Source organism: Eriocheir sinensis, chromosome 16, assembly GCF_024679095.1.
Source record: "Eriocheir sinensis breed Jianghai 21 chromosome 16, ASM2467909v1, whole genome shotgun sequence".
NCBI classification, from domain to species: domain Eukaryota; kingdom Metazoa; phylum Arthropoda; class Malacostraca; order Decapoda; family Varunidae; genus Eriocheir; species Eriocheir sinensis.
Genome location: NC_066524.1, coordinates 15,112,735 through 15,131,660, shown reverse-complemented (window position 1 = coordinate 15,131,660; position 18,926 = coordinate 15,112,735). Strand labels below are relative to the sequence as shown.

The following is an 18,926-nucleotide window of genomic DNA, read 5'->3' as shown; positions in this document are numbered from 1 at the left end:
CCTCATGTTCTTAATTTTCCTCTCCTTTCATTTTCTTTCTTCTCATTCTCCTTCCTCTTTTGTTTATTTCTTTTTCTTTTGAAGTATTTATCTATTTCCATTTCCTCCTTTATATTAATCTTTTTCCTTTAAGTCTTTCAGGGTTTATTTATTTCCTTTCCCTTTTTCTTATCTTGCTCCTTCAAAAAGTCTTTCATGGTATATTTATTTCCCTTCTCTTTTTCTTATCTCTCCTATCATTCCCTCTCTTCTTTTTGTTGTATCTTCATCTTTTCCCTCCTCTCATTCCTTCTTTTATTTTCGTTCTTCGTCTCTTCCTTCCCACTCCTTCACCTTCATTTCATATTCTTTCGCCTTTTTATACTTTCCTTTATTTTCCTCTTGGTTTCATTCCTTTTCGCAATGTTTCCTTATTTCATTTATTTGTATCTCCTTCCTCCTTCTCCTTCTCCTTCATCTTCCATCTTCGTTTCCTTCTTCTCGATTCTTCTTACCTCCTTCCTCCTCCTCCTCTCCCCCTCGTTTATCTTCCTCCCTCTTCCTCGCCTTCGTATATTCTCCTTTTCCTCCTTATTTGTCTTTCTTCCTCCTCCTCCAACTCTTCTTCGTCCCCTTATTTGTGGCTCTTAATCTCAAGGAGGAGGAGGAGGAGGAGGTGGAGGAGGAGAAAGGAGGAAATAAGTGATGTTAGAGGTGAAGAGAAGGGGAAGGAAGAGTGTTGGGGAAGAGGAGGAGGAGGAGGAGGAGGGAAGAGGAGGAGGAGGAGGAGGGAGCCACGTGCGACAGACCACTACGCCATCAAGAGAGAGAGAGAGAGAGATAATGCGCAGCGTGACACAACAATCTCTCTCTCTCTCTCTCTCTCTCTCTCTCTCTCATTATTATTATTATTATTATTATTATTATTATTATTATTATTATTATTATTATTGAATTAAGAAAAGTCGTTGCTCCTCCTTTATCGAAGTTTCCTTTTTATTTTTTTTAAGCGTGTTTTTATGTTTTTTTCTTTTTTTTTTTTACCTTTGTTCTCAGTTTAGCTTCATTTACACTCTTTACTGTCATTTGTTTTCTTGTTTTTTTGTTTATTTTTTCTAAGGTATTGTCTTTTTTTTTAGGTAATCAATGTTTTTTTTTCGTATTGGTATTTTTTTGTTTTTTATTTTGGTGTCTATTAAATTCAGGTGTTTTCTTTTGGTGCTATTTTTTGGTATATTTTCTTTTATTTTTTCTCTCCTCTTTTCTCTCCTTTCCCTCCACAGTTATTTCACTCACGGCTCTTCTCTCTTCTCTACTTTCTCTTCCTACTCTTCCCCTTCTTCCTCCTCAATTCGTCCTCTTCTTCCCTTCCTTTCCGTTGCATTGTTTTATTTTCTTTGTCTTATTCCTTTGATATTACGGGAACCTCAAACATCAGGTGTGTGCTCAGGTGTGTGAAGGTGTGTGGTATACCTGGCAGGTGAGGCGCGTGAGGGGGTTAATTAACACACACACACACACACACACACACACAGGGAGAGGGGAGAGAATGGTGTGAGTAGATGGACGGAAGAGAGAGAGAGAGAGAGAGAGAGAGAGAGAGAGAGAGAGATGGAGGAAAGGAGAGGAAAGAAGATACAAGCAAACAGAAAGGTTGAGGAGGAAGGGAGGAAAAATTGAGAGAGAGAGAGAGAGAGAGAGAGAGAGAGAGAGAGAGAGAGAGATAAGCAAAGAGAAAGGTTGAGGAGGAAGGAGGAAAAATTGAGAGAGAGAGAGAGAGTAAGGAGCAGGTGCATATGGTAGAAGAGGGGAGGGAAGGATATACAGGTAGAGGGGGGGAAGGGGGAGGAGAGGGAAGGGGAGGAGAGAGAGAGGAGGAGGGGGGAAGCTTTGTCAATTGGCAAACAAACACGACCCAAGCGAGTGTCCTGCCAAGAGAGAGAGAGAGAGAGAGAGAGAGAGAGAGAGAGACTGTCCTCGTGTTATACAACCTCACCTGGCGACAGTCCGCGCAGGTAGACTTTCACACGTGTAATGCATCGAAGAATACCTGTGTTAATAAATGCGACACCTGACACTCACCTCATGAAATAGCAGCAGTAGTAGTAGTAGTAGTAGTAGTAGTAGTAGTAGTAGTAGTAGTAGTAGTAGTAGTAGTAGTAGTAGTAGTAGTAGTAGTAGTAGTAGTAGTAACAGTAGTAGTAGTGGTAGTAGTAGTAGTAGTAGTAGTAGTAGTAGTAGTAGTAGTAGTAGCAGCAGTATTAGTAGTAGTAGTAGTAGTAACAGTAGTAGTAGTAGTAGTAGTAGTAGTAGAAGTGATATTTGACCTAAGAGCAAAGAAATGAGAATATGATAAAAGATACACGAATAAATAAATGAATAAAAAAACAAAGAGGGTAAGCAAAAGAAAATGTAAAGTAGGATGTAAAGTAGCAGTAGTAGTAGTAATAGTAATGATAATAGTAATATAAGTAGTAGTAGTAGTTGTCGTTCCAATATTAACAGTAAACAATTCCTTAATACTTCGCTTTACAACACTCACAATAACACTAAATAAAATGATAAGAATAGATAATATGTCAAACGATGAGAAGTATTGATGGAGAGGCTGGAGAGGGGAGGAGAAGATGGGGAAGAGAGGGGAGATAAAAGAGGGAGAAGGGAGAAGATGGGAAGGTAAAGGGGAGAGAGGGGAGAGAAAAGGGGGGTTAGAGGGGGTTACTTTTTTACCTGAGGGCACAAAGGAAGTGTAGGGTGACAGATGATCGGCTCAGGTGTGGCGTGAGGGCTTGGACTTACCTGGGGAATGTAATTAAGGTTGCTAGGAGACAGGTAATTAGAAAAAGACAGGTAACAACGGAAGATACAACTACTACTACTACTACTACTACTACTACTACTACTACTACTACTACTACTACTACTACTACCACTACTACTACTACTACTACTACTACTACTCTAATCACACCTTTCTCACCTGTAATTACCTCTCGAATCACCTCACCTGAGTTTGTTTATACGTGGAAAGGTGAAATTTATGAGATTCGAATTTCAGAACGAGGGGAAAAGGTGTCAGAGAGAGAGAGAGAGAGAGAGAGAGAGAGGAGGAAGCAGGTTGTGGGGAGAGAGATTGTTTTGATGAGGATATGAGGGTGACGCCAAGCTCGACACTCCAAGCGTCAACTCTCTCTCTCTCTCTCTCTCTCTCTCTCTCTCTCTCTCTCCTCAACCTTTTTCTCCCCTCTCTCTCATCCTTCCCTCCCCTTTCTCTCCTTTCCTTCTCTACAATTTTTCTCTCACTTCTCTCTTTTGTAACTTCTCTTCATTCACCTCTTCCTTTTTTCCTCTTCCTCCTCCTCCTTTTTCTTCTTCTGTCCCTTCATTCTCTCCCTCATTTCTTCCTTCCTCTTCTGCTGTCCTGTACCTCCTCTTCCTCCTCCTTCTCCTCCTCCTCCTTTTTCTTCTTATTCCTCCATTCTCTCCCCTATTTCTTCCTTCCTCTTCTGCTGTCCTGTACCTCCTCCTGCCCCCATCCTGTCTACGCGCTCCTACTCTTCTGTCTGTCTGTCTGTCTGTACTTATGTTTTTTTTTTTGTGTGTGTATGTATGTGTGTCCAGTCTGCTTCTCTCTCTCTCTCTCTCTCTCTCTCTCTCTCTCTCTCTCTCTCTCTCTCTCTCATCCACTTATTCTCACCCACGCTCACTTTGTTCCTCTTCTCTCTCCCTCCCCTTCCTCCTCCTCCTCCTCCTCCTCCTCTTATTCCTCCTCCTCTTCTCTTTCGCAAGTCATTTTCATCGTAACATCTTTCTTTTGTTTCATCGTCGCTTTTTTTTTGTTAATTTCCACGAATATTAAGTAAGAAGAAGAGAGATGAAGTTGTAATGTTTGAGGAGGAGGAGGAGGAGAAGACAAAAAATACCATACCTTATATTTTTTCTTTTCCCTTTTCTTTTTTTAATTCGCCAACCTAATTCTTCATCTTTTTTTTCCCTTTTCTCCTTCACCTCTGTTTTTTTCCATCCATCCTCTGCTTCCCACCTTCTCCATCCCTTCTCTCCATTCCTCATTTATTCCCTTCCTTGTGTCTTCCCTCCCTCTCTCCATCCTTTCTTCATTTTCTTTCTTCATTTTTCTGCTCCTCTCCTATTCCCTTCTGTCTCTATTCCATCCGTTTCTTCCTCCTTCTCTTCCTCTCTTAATTTCTATTCGTTTTTTCATCCATTCCATCCATCTTGTTTCTTTCCTAAATCCATCTCTCCTTTTCCTTGTATTTCTCTGTCATATCTTCCTTTCATCCCACTTCTCGCCCTCCCTCCCTTCCCTCCATCATCACCTCCCTCTCTTTATTCCTCTATCCTTCGCAACATCCCCTCCATTTCTGTTTCCTCCCTCCCTCCCTCCATTTCTGTTTCCCTCCCTCTCTCCCTCCGTTTTCATGTGGGAGAGAAGTCGCCTTTTTTTATATGTATTTCGACCTTGCCACGAGCTGTCAGCAGTGTCATGGGCAGAGAGAGAGAGAGAGAGAGGGGGTAGGAAAGGGGGGAGAAAAGTGCGTGTGGATTTGTGAAGGAGAGTGTGCGTGCGTGTTTGTGTGTGTGTGTGTGTGTGTGTGTGTGTGCGCGCAACAATAGCAAACTCGTATCACGCAATAACACATTCCCCCTCGTAATGGTGTGTGTGTGTGTGTGTGTGTGTGTGTGTTTCAATAGCCCCTAACACACTTGGTAACACCTTCCCCTCGTAATGGTCGCCCCGCGCGGGTGTTCCAAGGTCCCTCACGCAACACTGCAACACAATGGCCTGAGATTAGCGAGCCACGGATGATGAGCCGAGGATGAGAGCGAAGCAAGGAGACGAGGGGGCTGGTGTGCACTTTTTTTTTTGTCGTCAAGGTCACAGGAACCGGACACACACACACACACACACACACACACACACACACACACGCTACATTCCCTTGGTAATTTGATTTGGTTCTTACGTTTCTCAGGTATACACTCAGTTCTTGTATACAAATTTTCACGTAGTTTCATTCATGTATTTTTTTTTCAAGCACAGTTTCATATGCAAGTTTCAAGTAGGCAGTTTCGCAATATACATCTTTTTCAAGTAGGCCTACACGAGGTTTCACATATATATACAAATTTTCACTGACAGTTTCACGTACACAGTTTCATAGGTTTAAATATACGCAGTTTCATATATATACATTTTTACTCAAGTACATATATAGCCTACAGTTTCAATAGATTTTGAAGTACTCAGTTTCGCATTTCAGAAACTTCACATTCTCATTATACATTCACATTTCAAGCATTTAACATTTAACAAGGATAGCACATGAAAGCCTGACTATATCAATCTTTATTTTCAACGTAGCGGTGGTGAGGGTGGTCAGAGAGAGAGAGAGAGAGAGAGAGAGAGATGAATAAGGTATCGTAATATTCATGAATGGGGTTGCGTAATTCATTCTCTCTTGCTTCTTTATTCCCCTTGACTGATAACGACGAGATAAGAGGAAGGAAACAAACCACACTAATATATTCCGTTGACTTACATAAATCTATAGTGAGCCCTGAAAGCTTGAATGAAATGGGCCATGAATAGAAAACGAGAAAACGGGAATAAATGTATGGTTAGCTTTTGTATTTCTTTGCATACATTCTGAGGTCATAATGGAGGGAGTGAAACAGATGGAACTTACTCCCACCTTTGTCTTTTTTCCCTCGTTCTTTCCTTCTTTATCTTTCTATCTTCTCTCCACACCTCTTTTATTTCCCCTGCTGTCTTTCCTCCTCGTTCCTTTCTTCCTATTATCCTTCTATCCTACCTCCTTCATTCTCGCCTTCCTCTTCCTCCTCCTCCTCTCCTTCTTTATCTTTCTATCTTCTCTCCACACCTCTTTTATTTCCCCTGCTGTCTTTCCTCCTCGTTCCTTTCTTCCTATTATCCTTCTATCCTACCTCCTTCATTCTCTGCCTTCCTCTTCCTCCTTTCCTTCTTTATCTTTCTATCTTCTCTCCACACCTCTTTTATTTCCCCTGCTGTCTTTCCTCCTCGTTCCTTTCTTCCTATTATCCTTCTATCCTACCTCCTTCATTCTCTGCCTTCCTCTTCCTCCTCCTCCCCATCTTTCCCTTCCCCCTTCGCCGCAAGTGTCAGGCCGCGCGTTAGTCTCGCTCGGCTGCCCTCCCCGCGGCCTGCAGGCTATGTGTGGTTTGTCAGTCATGTCATTGCTGTTATGCTCCCAGTTTTTTCCTTATGTACACTTGTTCTGAGGATGGGATGATTGGTTTTGTGACTACTACTACTACTACTACTACTACTACTAATTCTACTACTTATACTATACGTTCACTACTAGCCTATTCTTCTATGCTTATACCACTACAAGCCTTATTATTTTTATTATCATTGTTATACCACTACAAACTTTATTATCGTTACCATTATCAGTATTATTTCTTTCACTGTCATTACTACCCTATTGCGTCACCTCACCTGTTACCTGTGCCTCATTAGACTCACCTGTTCCTTCTTTCCATGTCATACGCATTACAATTACAAGCATTAATTTTGTTCTTGCTTTCATTGTCATTGCTGCCTTTCTTTACCTCATCTGACACCTGTGCTTCATTAGACTCACCTGTCCCTTCTTTCCACAGGTGTTATCGGAGATGGAGAAGGGCGAGGTTACAATTACAAGCATTATTTTTGTTCTTGCTTTCAATGTCATTGGTACCTTTCGTTACCTCACCTGACACCTGTGCTTCATTATACTCACCTGTTCCTTTTTTCCACAGGTGTTGTCGGAGACGGAGAAAGGCGAGGTCCACCGCCACGTGTTGGAGATGATGAAAAATGTGGCGGTGACGGAGGCCAACAGCGGCGTTCTCAACCTCAAGACACACAACAGACACTCCAACAACCACACACACAACCACAAGCCCACCACCAACACCACCACTAACGGCACCACCACCACCACAAACACCACCTCCACCACCTCCTCCAACACCAACACCAGTGAGGCCTCCACGGATGCCACCACCACCTCCTCCTCAACCTCCTCCACTACCACCACCAGCACCACCACCACCACCGCCAGTCCTGAGGGCCATCCGTTCAGAGAGTACATGGACAACCCCGCCCCAGACACCTCCGTTTCTGATAGTGAGGAGATTATGGCCTACGTGAATATGAAGGTGAGTCTGGTGCGGGAAAGTGTAAGGAGAGGGAGAAAGGGATGAGTCGAGAGAAGGAAAGGGAATGTGATTAGAATAGGGGGATAAAGAGGAGGAAGAGAAGGGAAGAAAGGCAAAGAGAATAGTGTAGTATTGAAAGGAGAGAGAACAGAGTGGTTTGATTAGGAAAGGGGAAATGGGAAGTAAGGGAGAGAAGGAAAGAATAGAGGAAAAGGTAAAAGAAAGTGATGTTAGTAAAGGAGATGAGAGAGAGGGAAAGGAGAGTGAGTAGAGAGAAGGAAAGTGTGTGTTTAGGAAAGGAGAGAAAGGACAGGGAAGGGGAGAGGAAAATAACACCTTATGTCCAGGAAAGGGGAAATAAGGGAGAGGAAAGAATAGAGGGAAAGGTAAAAGAAAGTGATGTTAGTAAAGGAGATGAGAGAAAGGGAAAGGAGAGTGAGTAGAGAATTTAGGAAAGGAGAGAAGGGACAGGGAAGAGATGAAAGGAAGGGGAAAGATCAGAAATAAACTCCATGTGTCCATCTTACGGCTTTTATCCACAGGTACGCTTGTAGATATATGGAGCTTTTATTCACAGTTTTGTTCTCTGCTATTCATCTATTCATAACAACACACAAAAACAAAACCTCCACCTTACTTCAACCTCTAACACCTCGCCCTCCACACAGGTACTCCTTGATGACACTTTTATTGATCCATTTCCTTATACCTTTTTACCCTTTTATTCATTACTTCATTTTTTACCATTCGTCTCTTCACTACCACAAAAACGAAAACTCAACGTCATGCTCCACCTAACACTTGGCCCTCCACATAGGTACTCCTCGAAGACATATTTATTCACCCTTTTCCTCACATAGTCTTACCCCTTTATTCCGTTCTCTTCTGTTCCTCTCTTCATAACAACACACAACACCAAAACCTCCACGTGACGACAACCTCTCACACCTGTCCCTCCCCACAGGTACACCTTGAAGACGATGACATCCTGGGGTGGTGGGCGGGCACGTCAGCGTCGGGCCTCTCCACCCTCCGCCTGCTGGCCCGCAAGATCCTCTCCGTGCCCGCCACCTGTGCCTACGCCCACGACGTCTGCGTCCACGCCCGCCAGGCCCGCCAGACCATGGGCCTCGCCGACGAGTCTCACCTCAATAACGTTCTCCACATGAAGTACAACATGAATTAGAGAGAGAGAGGGAGAGTCTGTGAGAGCGAGTGAGAGAGAGAGAGAGAAAGGGAGGGTTTTTGAGTGAGAGAGGGAGAGAGATTTTGTCCGTTCCTTCCTTCATCATCTTCTTGTTCCTTGTTATCTGTTTCTTTCTTACTCTCCTTGTCCTCCTCCTCCTCCTCCTACTCCTACTTTTCCGCCATGTCCTTTTAATCTGCATCCTCATTCTCATTTTCCTCCTCCTCTTCTCTTTCTCATTATTGTCCTCTCCTCCTCCTCCTCCTCCTCCTCCTCCCTCTATAGATTATATTTTCTATCCGGTTGGCCAAATGGATGTGTGTGTGCATGTGTACATGTGTGTTTAAGGGCAAGGAAGGAAGAAGTGTTTTGGTGTGTGTACGTATGTGTGTTTTCGGATTCTTTATGTTTTTCCAATCTCTCGTGTCTTGTCTCGTCTCTTCTGATGGGTAAAAAAATGTGGTCTGCGCCTGAGAAGATACTATGGGCCTACGTGCTTGTATAAGGATGTGCTATGGTGTGTGTGTGTGTGTGTGTGTGTGTGTGTGTGTGTGTGTGTGTGTGTGTGTGTGTGTGTGTGTGTGTGGTTGTTTGGTGGTGGGACTTGCAACTGAGGAGAAAAGTCAGATAAGGACATAAAACAGATGATTTTTAACCCGGTAGCTGCGGGGATCATGTTTCTTAAATGCCCCTCTAAGGAAGATAAATGACAAAAAATCATCACTCACGCAAACCATTTCATAATATATATCAACGTATTTGTGAACAGTTTATGCATCATCTGCTTTTTTTATTTTTTTTATCAGGGCAAAAATTTGGCCCTTCGCTGGTACATGGTAAAGCCACAAATTTGGCCCATCGCTGCTACCGAGTTAAAGAGGTCGGTAAATCTTCACATGGCAGCTTCTCGTGGATCTAAGACCTGGTGGCAGCTCCTGTAAACCTAAGACCATTCATTCTCCCTATTCATGAACTTATCTGGAATGTATGAGTTATGAAAAGACTTAATGTACAATTCACAACTCTTCAGGACAAAGAAACAAAAACAAATACTTCAAAAAAAAGAATATGGCTAACTTAGTAATCCTTCACTCAATATTCTTTTTATCATGAATGCAATTGAATCCTTACATACATACAAAGCTTAAGTATGTATATTATTCACTACACAACACAATCATCTAAGCCTGAAATCAGTCACACATTCAAATATTAAACAAAGAAAAGTAGAGAAAGTTATAAAAGTTATCCTCCTCAGTTGCAGGTTGCCAACATAAGCTCACAAGAAAGAGGCCAAAACATACCTTAACTTACCTGCCAAGCAAACAAACAACTGTGAAACTAAATTGTGTGAGAGAGAGAAGAGAGAGAGAGAAGAGAGAGAGAGAGAGAGAGAGAGAGAGAGAGAGAGAGAGATACAGAGAGTGGATATACATGCGTGCAAAACGAAGATGTACGATGCTATGAACTTTGATAATGACGATGATGGTTATTAATTTTGTTGGTACAAGACGCGGTTCTTTTTGTTGTTGTATTCTCTTAACACGACTCAGTGCTCAATGATGCTAGAGTAAGACAAACGGAGAGAGAGAGAGATAACGGTACTGAAAGGTTGTGTTCAGGTTGTTTGCTTTGTTGTGACTTGCGTTTTTCTCTGTTTTCAGCCGTTCAGAGGAAACTGTTAAATTGTGTTACGTCTTCTTCATCTATCTTCCTGCTTTTTTCATCATTTATTTATCTTTGCAGTGTGATGTTTGTTTATTCAATGTGATCAGTATGAGTTTTTTTTTCATATATTTCATTGTTTTTATCACTGAAACTTTCCGATGCTCGCCTTCACGTTCGTAGGTTGTGAAACACGTACTATTCCTCCGAGTGTGTGTGTGTGTGTGTGTGTGTGTGTGTGTGTGTGTGTGCCAGGTGTACACAACTCACCTGTCCAAAGCTTCACCTGTTGAGAGTAGTGTTACATAAAGGTAATAACTTGTACGATGCTTCCAGTTCAACCAGTCACATATAGACCCAGTTCCACAGCTCGATACAGTGGGGTTTGCAAGCTTGAAATCCAAATGCTAAAGATGACGGAAGTTCCTTGTGTGCAGTGTTTGGTGCCGATATAGACACGACAGAATTATGACCAAATTTATACAGGAAGTCTTTTTAGTAGCTCATGCCAAGAAGAAAACTGAACCATTATGGAGAATATACTTTGGTTTTGGGGTTTTAAATGACACTATTGGATTTAGAAGAGGTGTGGAGATAGAGGTAGAATGGATGAGACCAGCTGGAAGACTAAAGAAGACTTGGAGACGGTGTGTGGAAGATGAACACCAGTATCTAGTGAACTTTTTTTACTGTTGTTTTTATTTTTTGCCCTTGAGTTGCCTCCCTTGCTGAAAAATGATAAAATAAATACACAGGGAGGAGAGAATGTATGATTGTCAAGAGCAGGAAAGACTCATAGCCCATTCAACCCTATAAAGGAAAATCAGGATGTTAAACGAAAAGAGAAAGAAGAGGAGAGGCTTACAAGAGCACTGTATTGGACTGTGGATCTGGGCCCAAAGACTCACTCAATAATCACATGTTTCGTATCGCTAAGAGTAGTTTGAGATCGTTGTTTAGCTCTTGCGTAGAAGACAAACACTAAAGTTACTAAAAGTTCACTCAAAGTTCAAATACTGCAAACAAGTGTCAAACTGTTTAGAGAGAGAGAGAGAGAGAGTGAGAGTGAGACTAGACATTCATGCGTAGAAAGAATATAAAAAAAATGACATCCTTTTTTTATTTGTTAACTTAAAAATCGTGTTCCAAAAGCAGTTTACCGTAGACACCTTGACTTGCAGGTTAATTAGTGAAAGGTGAACAGGAAGTCATAGGATGGAATCGGTAGTTTTTTCTCTCTTTTTTCCTTTTTCCGATGTAGATTTAAAAAAAAAAATGACTTATTATCGAGGGATACTGAAGAAAACAAAGGTAAAAAATATTTAGATTGGATTATATAGTTTCTCTTTTTATACTTACCAATGTAACACCCAGATTATTATTATTATTATTATCTTTATTATTGTTGATGATTGTGAATGTCTCAGGCTAACAAAACGGAAAGAAAGGAAGGAGGGAAGGAAGGGAGGATGAGTGGGAGGAAAGGAGACAAAATATAAAGGAGTATAGGCTGTAGACATAGACAACTAGCACTGTAAATAACACAACAATTAGTGAAGATTTATTAGAGAACTCCCCAACAAAGCTCAATAGACATTTGTTTGGTTCTGTCCAGCGGTAGATAGACAGACAGACGATAGGACAGACAAACAGACGGACAAATATAGAAATGCATCATCCACATTGGCTCAGAACGGATCAAACCTAAATAAGTCTACCATAGTTTAATGAATTGATACACGTTTTATTTTATTATCTATGTTGCTCAATTCTTAAAGGCGGTGAGAGGGAATATGAAGAGAAACGCATAGTAGACTAGAGAGAAAGAGAGAGAGAGTGGGGTTGAGATAGATATAGAGAGAGAGATAGAGAGAGGAGGTTGTGCCAAAGACTTCACTGTATGCTCAATTTGTTTGCGATAGAGAGAGAAACAAAGACAATATTTCACTGTTATGCCCGACACAGAGATATGGTTACAAACTGATGGTTGTTAAAGGTTGTGGGGAAAGGGAGGAGAGTAAGATAGAGAAAGAAAGGAAAAATAATGTAGTAAAGATATTAAGTTAGTAGGTTGTGGGGAAAGGAAGTAAAGTAAGGTAGATAAAGAAAGAAGTAAAGAATTGCAGTAAGATTTTAAGTTAGTAGGTTGTAGAGGAAAGGAAGAGAGGTAAGATAGAAAAAGAAAGAGAGGAGAAATAAGATAATGAAGTAAGGTTTTATGTTAGTAGTTTTCCATCGCCACATGTGAGAGAGAGTGAGAGAGAGAATGAAAAATAGTTATAATCTGTTCTTCCTTGCAGTAAACTTATACCTCTTCATAGTGGTTGTTGTTGCTGTTGTTTTTATCATTATTATTATTATTATTATTACTATTAGTGTTGTGTAATGTGGAGAAAGCAACACCTCATCCATTTTTTTCATTATTATTATTATTATTATTATTACTATTGTTATTATGGTTGTTTGCTTCCATGTGTCGGCAGCCTTGTTGTGATTTAGAAGTATGTATTTGGTTTCTTCCCCGTGAGTTCCGTTCTTCCACAGCCGTGCGAGATGTTTTTCTATTCCGTAGTTTAGCAGAAGAAGAAATATTAGTCTTGTAAAGCGATGTTGTATCCCGCGACAGACAAACAAACAAGCGTGTGACAAACGTGCCAAACTTCGAGAAACACACACAAAAAATGACCCTTTTTACGTGTTTTCTGAAGATGAACTCTTTTTATTTCTTCCATTTCCAACTGAGATATTTAGGTAACAAAAAAATAAATATAAAAACATTAACTACCACTACTACTACTACTACTACTACTATTACCATTCTTTCTATGCACATACTACTATTACATGTTAACTAAGAGGTTGTATACAAGACTGTGTTGTGTCATCATCTTCCATTGCCATATTTTAGGTGACTTTGCCAAACTGGAGTGTTAGTTTAGGTGACCCAGGTGACAGGTCTTGAAGGGAGAGGGACAGACAGGTAGTTGTGGCGAAGAGGACAACGGCAGCGACAGAAAAGTAACAATAATGACACAATTTAGTAACAACGCAAGCCCTTAAAAATGTCTTATACTCCCATAGATTTGCCCAGAAACCATTTTTAAGCAAGTAATTTTCACAAATCCATATTTTTCTAACAAGGTACAAATGATGGACAATGCCTAACATAACCTAGTGAGAAATATAGTAGCTAAGCCTTATTCATTTGTGTGTCATAGAAAAAGAGGCATTTTTTTCACATTCATTAATTTCTTTATATTTTGAATGCTGCTGTTGCTTCTTCGCTGCCGCCATCATCTTCGCTGTCTGGTTTCCGAGTGTGTGTGATGTAAAAAGGTTCGTGAGTGGACTGGATTGGCTATTTCCATTGGGAGCCTTAGACTTAGGGCAGCCATAGTATTGTAAAACCAGTGCATCATATTGAGTTACTCGCCTCGGGAGGAAGAGAACGAACCACCAGGCAGGAAACCACTAGCTGATGCCCGGTATTCACTCTGTGCTGTGTGAACCGAGGCTCAAGTAGAAGGCTTCCTGGACTTCCCTGACTGGCTGATGAGTATGGGTTGTTCAGTCTGGTCATCCTAAGTCAAGAGTCCTGTGGAAATGGCCAGCTTACGTTTAGAGGTCAGGGCGTGTATGTCAGGCTTGATGTCTACCTACCTACATGAGAACAGGTGTATTGATGTGTACATACAGAAAGAGGTGTCGTGTCTGAGTGAAATTTGGAGGGAGGTGTTATTTTGCTGTTTTTGTTGCAGTAAAGTATTGGAATTTAGTTGTGATTCTCTGATTATCATTGTGGACATCACTTGGCTGTATGTACAATGTTCTAGGATTCATGTTTTTTATTTATCTCCCCAAATGTCAAAGACTTGTAATTACGTTTGTTTTAGGTAACTTCCATTATTTGTTCTTTGCAATGCCCGAATCACTCAGATGCAGTCCTTGATTATTGCTATGCCAACCCTCTCAGGAGTAACGTGGAAAGAGAAATATTTGTCCTGTGAAATACAAAATCTTATCACATGAAGGAAAACTTTCGGCCAACAAACAAAGTAGTGATGCCAAAGGGAAGCAAAATCAAGTATAAAGGAAAGTTATAATGTCAGTATTTTGAGAAACTCTGTATAAACTTTCAATATGCAAATAGAGGAAAATGTCTGTAGATGCCATAAGAGTTAAGGAAGGAAGGAGGGAAGAAGGAGAAATGTTTTGTGTGTGTGTATCTGTGTATAGTAGCAAGGATCGTCATGTGGAGAAATAGGGAACAAAATTGTATAATGGTTTACGTAGCAGTTTTTTGGCATCTTTGTATGTGTTGTTGTCATTGGTTGTTCTCTCAATTTCCTCTTTGTATTCCAGTTAATTATTATTGCTTTTATCTGGTGTGCGAAGGACGAAGAGCTGTTTGTTACCTGTCCGTCACTCACCTCAAGCCATGTTCACAGAAGATGACTGAGAAAGAAAAGCTTGTTGTGTCCTCAAAATCTTGTCATGAGAGAGAAGAAACGAACCAGATAAAAAGTCTTTAAAATCTAAACATCAAAATTAAAACTTCTGGGAAAATAGAGAAAGAAATTGAAATTGTTCGTGAAAGATTAAATGGAAGAGGAAATTTGTGTTATCATTTGTTTTGTCTTTGTTAACACAGAATCAGTGACAATAACCTACTTTCAGCTCAAGTCAGGGTGAGGAAAGTCTAATAATAATAAATAAAGTAACCAAGAAATTTTTTGTTACTTAAGAAAATGTAATAATGAACTGCTTTAATTCCATCAGTACATTTGTAATAATAATGTAAAATTTGTATAGTTTCCAATTTCTTTTCTGCTGTGATGTGGATTGACTCGTTCATAAGAAGAGGACAATTTAGGTGTGAAGAAGGTGCAAGAAATGTGACAAAGAGCAAAGACAAGGGAAGGTGTGCTGTGGTCCTTGACTCATGATGGGCCGAGAAAACAATAACTAGGTACTACTTGTATAGGTGTGTGTTGACCTGGCGGGTTGTCTACCTGCACCATGGGGGCTGGACTCTAAAGCCCATATTCTTCAACTTATCGGCACCTCACATCGCCTGTTTGAAAAGCCTCTCACAGAAGTTACTGGTATTTTCATGGACTGTTTTGTCATGCTAGTGATAGTTTTACACAACCTCTGCATCATGTACTGGAAAATCGCCCATGAAAACCTGGTTAATCTTCTCTGTCGCCTTAGGAAATAGTCGTAATGGGAGCACGATACGTTTAAGAATATGGACGTAAGGTTTAATTCATTCAATCCTCTTTCCGAAGGAGTAATCGTAATATATCTTAAGTTATGTGTATCATCCCTTGACCATTCCAGGCAGGCGCCGCGGGAGGTGTGGCGTGTTAGTGCATAATGTGTGTGTGTAAATACGTATATGTGTATTCGTCTTGTTATTTACTCTTGTTATCACCATTATTTTGTGTGTATTTTCTTCCGCTGTCTTTGTTTCCCGCTGCCCCGAGGATCAGCTGGGAGAGTTGGAAGCCAGGAAGGAATAAAAGATAATGATAATACAAAGCAAAAGACTAACCGAGGTTGTGACACGGAAAGGAAGGAAAGAAAAGAAACAAAGGGAAAATGAAGCCAGAAAGGAGAGTTAAAAAGAATAACAATGACTCACTTAAGTTATACAAGATTTTAAAGAAGTAACAACTAAATGAAGGGAGAGAGATTTTGATGCTAAGAAGGAAACTAAAAAAGCCTAGATTCTGTCATAAGCTGATTGAGGAAGAGTTTGATGTTGGGAAGTTAAGTAAAAAGGAATATAAAATGAATGATAACTCCCATAGGTTGTGTTATAATTTAGTTTGATGCTGAAAAGGAGAGGAAAAGGCTTCGAGGAAGGAGATTTGGATGCTGCGAAGAAAAGTCAAAGGCATATAGAGTTGATGGTATCTCACCTTGGTTGTGTCGTAGACTAATACAATGTTCGTTTCTTGGTCTTCACACCCTTGTATCGTCAGGTTTAGGAGTGGACCTGCTCCATGTTACTTGCGTGTTCTAAAAGCCACGAAATGAACCTGAAGTAAACCGATGATGCATGATAAATAAACACAAACCAACAAACAAACAAACTAACAGACAAGTACAGTGCTCAAGTATATAGGAAGGTTTTAATTCTTTCTACTTATTATTGTTATTCTGTACTTCTTTTTTTTTGTTTATTTCTCAAGATTATGTTGTATATTGTGGGTGCAGGTTGTGTTGTGAGGTTAAGAACAGAAAGAGGAGGAGGAGGAGGAGGAGAAGGTGAAGAAGAAGGAGGTGGACTAATTAACCTCAAATAACACACTAAGACTCGTTTTGACAAGAGTATAATGTCTCAATTTGCTCATATATGGGGTTGTAGTATATATATTTTATTTCTTTGTTTTTTTCCCACCTTTTTGTATTCGTTTCTGTTTCTGTTGTAAGTGTCTTTGGGTTTATAATGTACAATGTTTTTATTTTTATTTTTTTTTGTTCCATTCATTATCTCTCACATTTGTTCCATATGAAGATTGATAGGTTGTAGTCTGTTTTTATCTATTTCATGTGTATATTTTTTCCTCTCCCTACCTCCCTCATACATTTCTTTCCTTGTTTATTTTTCGTTTTCTTTGTAATCCATCATTTATCATTAACTTATGAACCTATAAATATAAATACAGGATGTGGTTATCGTTGTGTTCTGTTCTGCAATTAATACTTTTCTTCCCTTATCGTTTATATTTTGCCATCACACGGGCGTCTGTCCTAATGTAACATACGGTATATTATTATTATCATTACTCTCATTTTTGTGTCCCGTTCACGTGTCTTCATATAAGGGTTTACAGTCGCTCTCACGGCCGTCTCCTGTCAGCATTCCAATTATTGTTTCGCTTCTAACTCGTTTCCGCTGGTCTATTCTCAGAGTGGGGTTCCGGAAGGGTATATAACACTAACTTATCTAACGTTGTGTGCCATAACTTTGTAAAAGACATTATTATTTTTTATACTAAACTTTTCAACAATAAACTTTTTGCATTTTTCTCAGAGGTGGATTTTATTTACTGCCAACCCTCCCTGATTAATTAAAGTGAAGATAGTTGAAGCCACAAGGTTATTAGATGTCTTGAGAAAAGCTGAAAAGTTACACAGAATACTGAACAAATATTAAACACCAATCAATCAATCAATCTCTTGCCAAAGGATACAGAGCACAAAAATGGACAAAAAGGACATCACATGAAGTTAGCATTTTATTGATCGAATAATATTTTAGTATCTAAGAGTTGAACAGTTTTATATCAAGTTATTTCTATGTCGACAAGTTAGGGACCGTAAAAAACCTACACACAGCTTCCCTTCACCATCAGTCAGGCGTGAACACCGGTGGAGAGGTGACATGTGGCTCGTGGCGGCGTGAAAGAAAACGCTGTGAGGGAGGCTGCGGCGGTGGATGTTTGTGATGCGATGACAGGAACTTACACGGAGGAAGAGACGAATTGATTCTATTCTTTCAACTTCCTCCTCCTGCCATGAAGGAGACCAGGATGAAGGTGAAGGCGGCGATGCAGCCTGGCACGTGACGCGCGGCTGCCATGGAAAACGGCAAGCTGAGAGGTGAGAGAAAACGCGGTGAAGCTTCCAAACGAGATTCAAAGCTTCACTGAGTCGAGATGTTGGAGGACAATTTAGTGTTTGATGCTGTTTTGTGATAGTTGTGCTTATCGAGATGACCGACTGTGATGCAGGTCAAGGCCACGGCGAGGTTCCTGGCGGCCAGCATCAGGGCGAGGCTGTGGAGCCCGATCAGCCCAAGGAGACTCGAGAATCCCTGGCTCAGCCTCAGCGTGTAGAGGTTGTGTCCGCCCCGCGACACCCCCCACACCCCCGCCACACCCGTCTGGGCCGGGGCTGACACGGGATGGGTCAGGTGTGAGAGGGAGTGGTGTGTTTGGTGGTGTTCTGTCGTGATGGTGAGCGCCTCAGCACTCAGCAGGGCCAGTGAGCATTGACGCTTGTGTTTACGCGCCCCGATGCTGGCCAGTGTGTCTCATTCTGTGGAAGGCGCTGTCGCCGCGGCGCGTCTGTGGCTGTTGCTCCTCCTGACCAAGGTAAAGATAGCTGCGTTATCCTTACCTTGGTCCTCACCACGCCCCGTGGCGGCTGTGCTGGCAAGCTTGTCAAACGGCATCACCGAGTTCAGGGTGGCGGCGGGCAGCCTGCTGATCCTGTAGGGCGCCATGTAGTGGGAGGACTGGTGACAAGGGGCAACTTCACGCCCCCGTGTTCTCTTCTTCGCGGCGGCGCGGCCGTGGGGCTCCACGCACGCCATGGTCTGGCGGAGGTGGCGAAGGCGCTGACGGCGAGGCAGCAGGCCGTGAGCAGCGTCTGTCATGGCCACGTGGCGGAACGCGATGCCTCTTGTTAGTGTTGGCGCCTTGGGGTCCGCGACCCTCCACGCCACCATGGAGTTGAACAGCACTGCCACGGCGGAGGACGCTCCCCATGCAGCAGCCGTGACGTGAGCACCACGCAGGAGAGCGCCAGCAAGGAGGCTGTTATGATACTGATAGTTTCCTTGGGAGCCAGCATGGTCACCGCCGCCTGAGGGGTGAGTACTTCTTCGTTTTTGTGCATGCATCGTGTGGTTCGCTGTGTGTCAGCGTCATGATATAGGGCCGGTCTTACAGTCACCCGTTTTCGTTATTTTTGATTTACAAGCGTTTTACTGGGCAGCGTATCATACACCCTCAACACAACAGAGTCTGTCGTCTCAGCCAACGCAATGGATATTTTCGGTAAGTATATATTGTGTTTTATTTATCTTTTTGAAAAAGTTGTATGTAGTTGTCTTCATGGCTCATATGGGTATGCTGACTTGGTTAACAAA

At 41.5% G+C, this 18,926-nt stretch overlaps 1 protein-coding gene across 1 annotated transcript in view; it reads left to right on the top strand.

Annotated features, from left to right (window-relative positions):
• LOC126999352 (uncharacterized) overlaps window positions 1-17,083 on the top strand; it is a 71,295-nt gene extending 54,212 nt beyond the window's left edge. Inside the window, exons 2-3 of the mRNA XM_050861883.1 lie at window positions 6,787-7,188; window positions 8,153-17,083. Coding sequence (XP_050717840.1) covers window positions 6,787-7,188; window positions 8,153-8,374 — 624 coding nt within the window. The 3' untranslated portion in view covers window positions 8,375-17,083. The remainder of the gene's footprint in view (window positions 1-6,786; window positions 7,189-8,152) is intronic.
• Window positions 17,084-18,926: the final 1,843 nt, after the last annotated feature.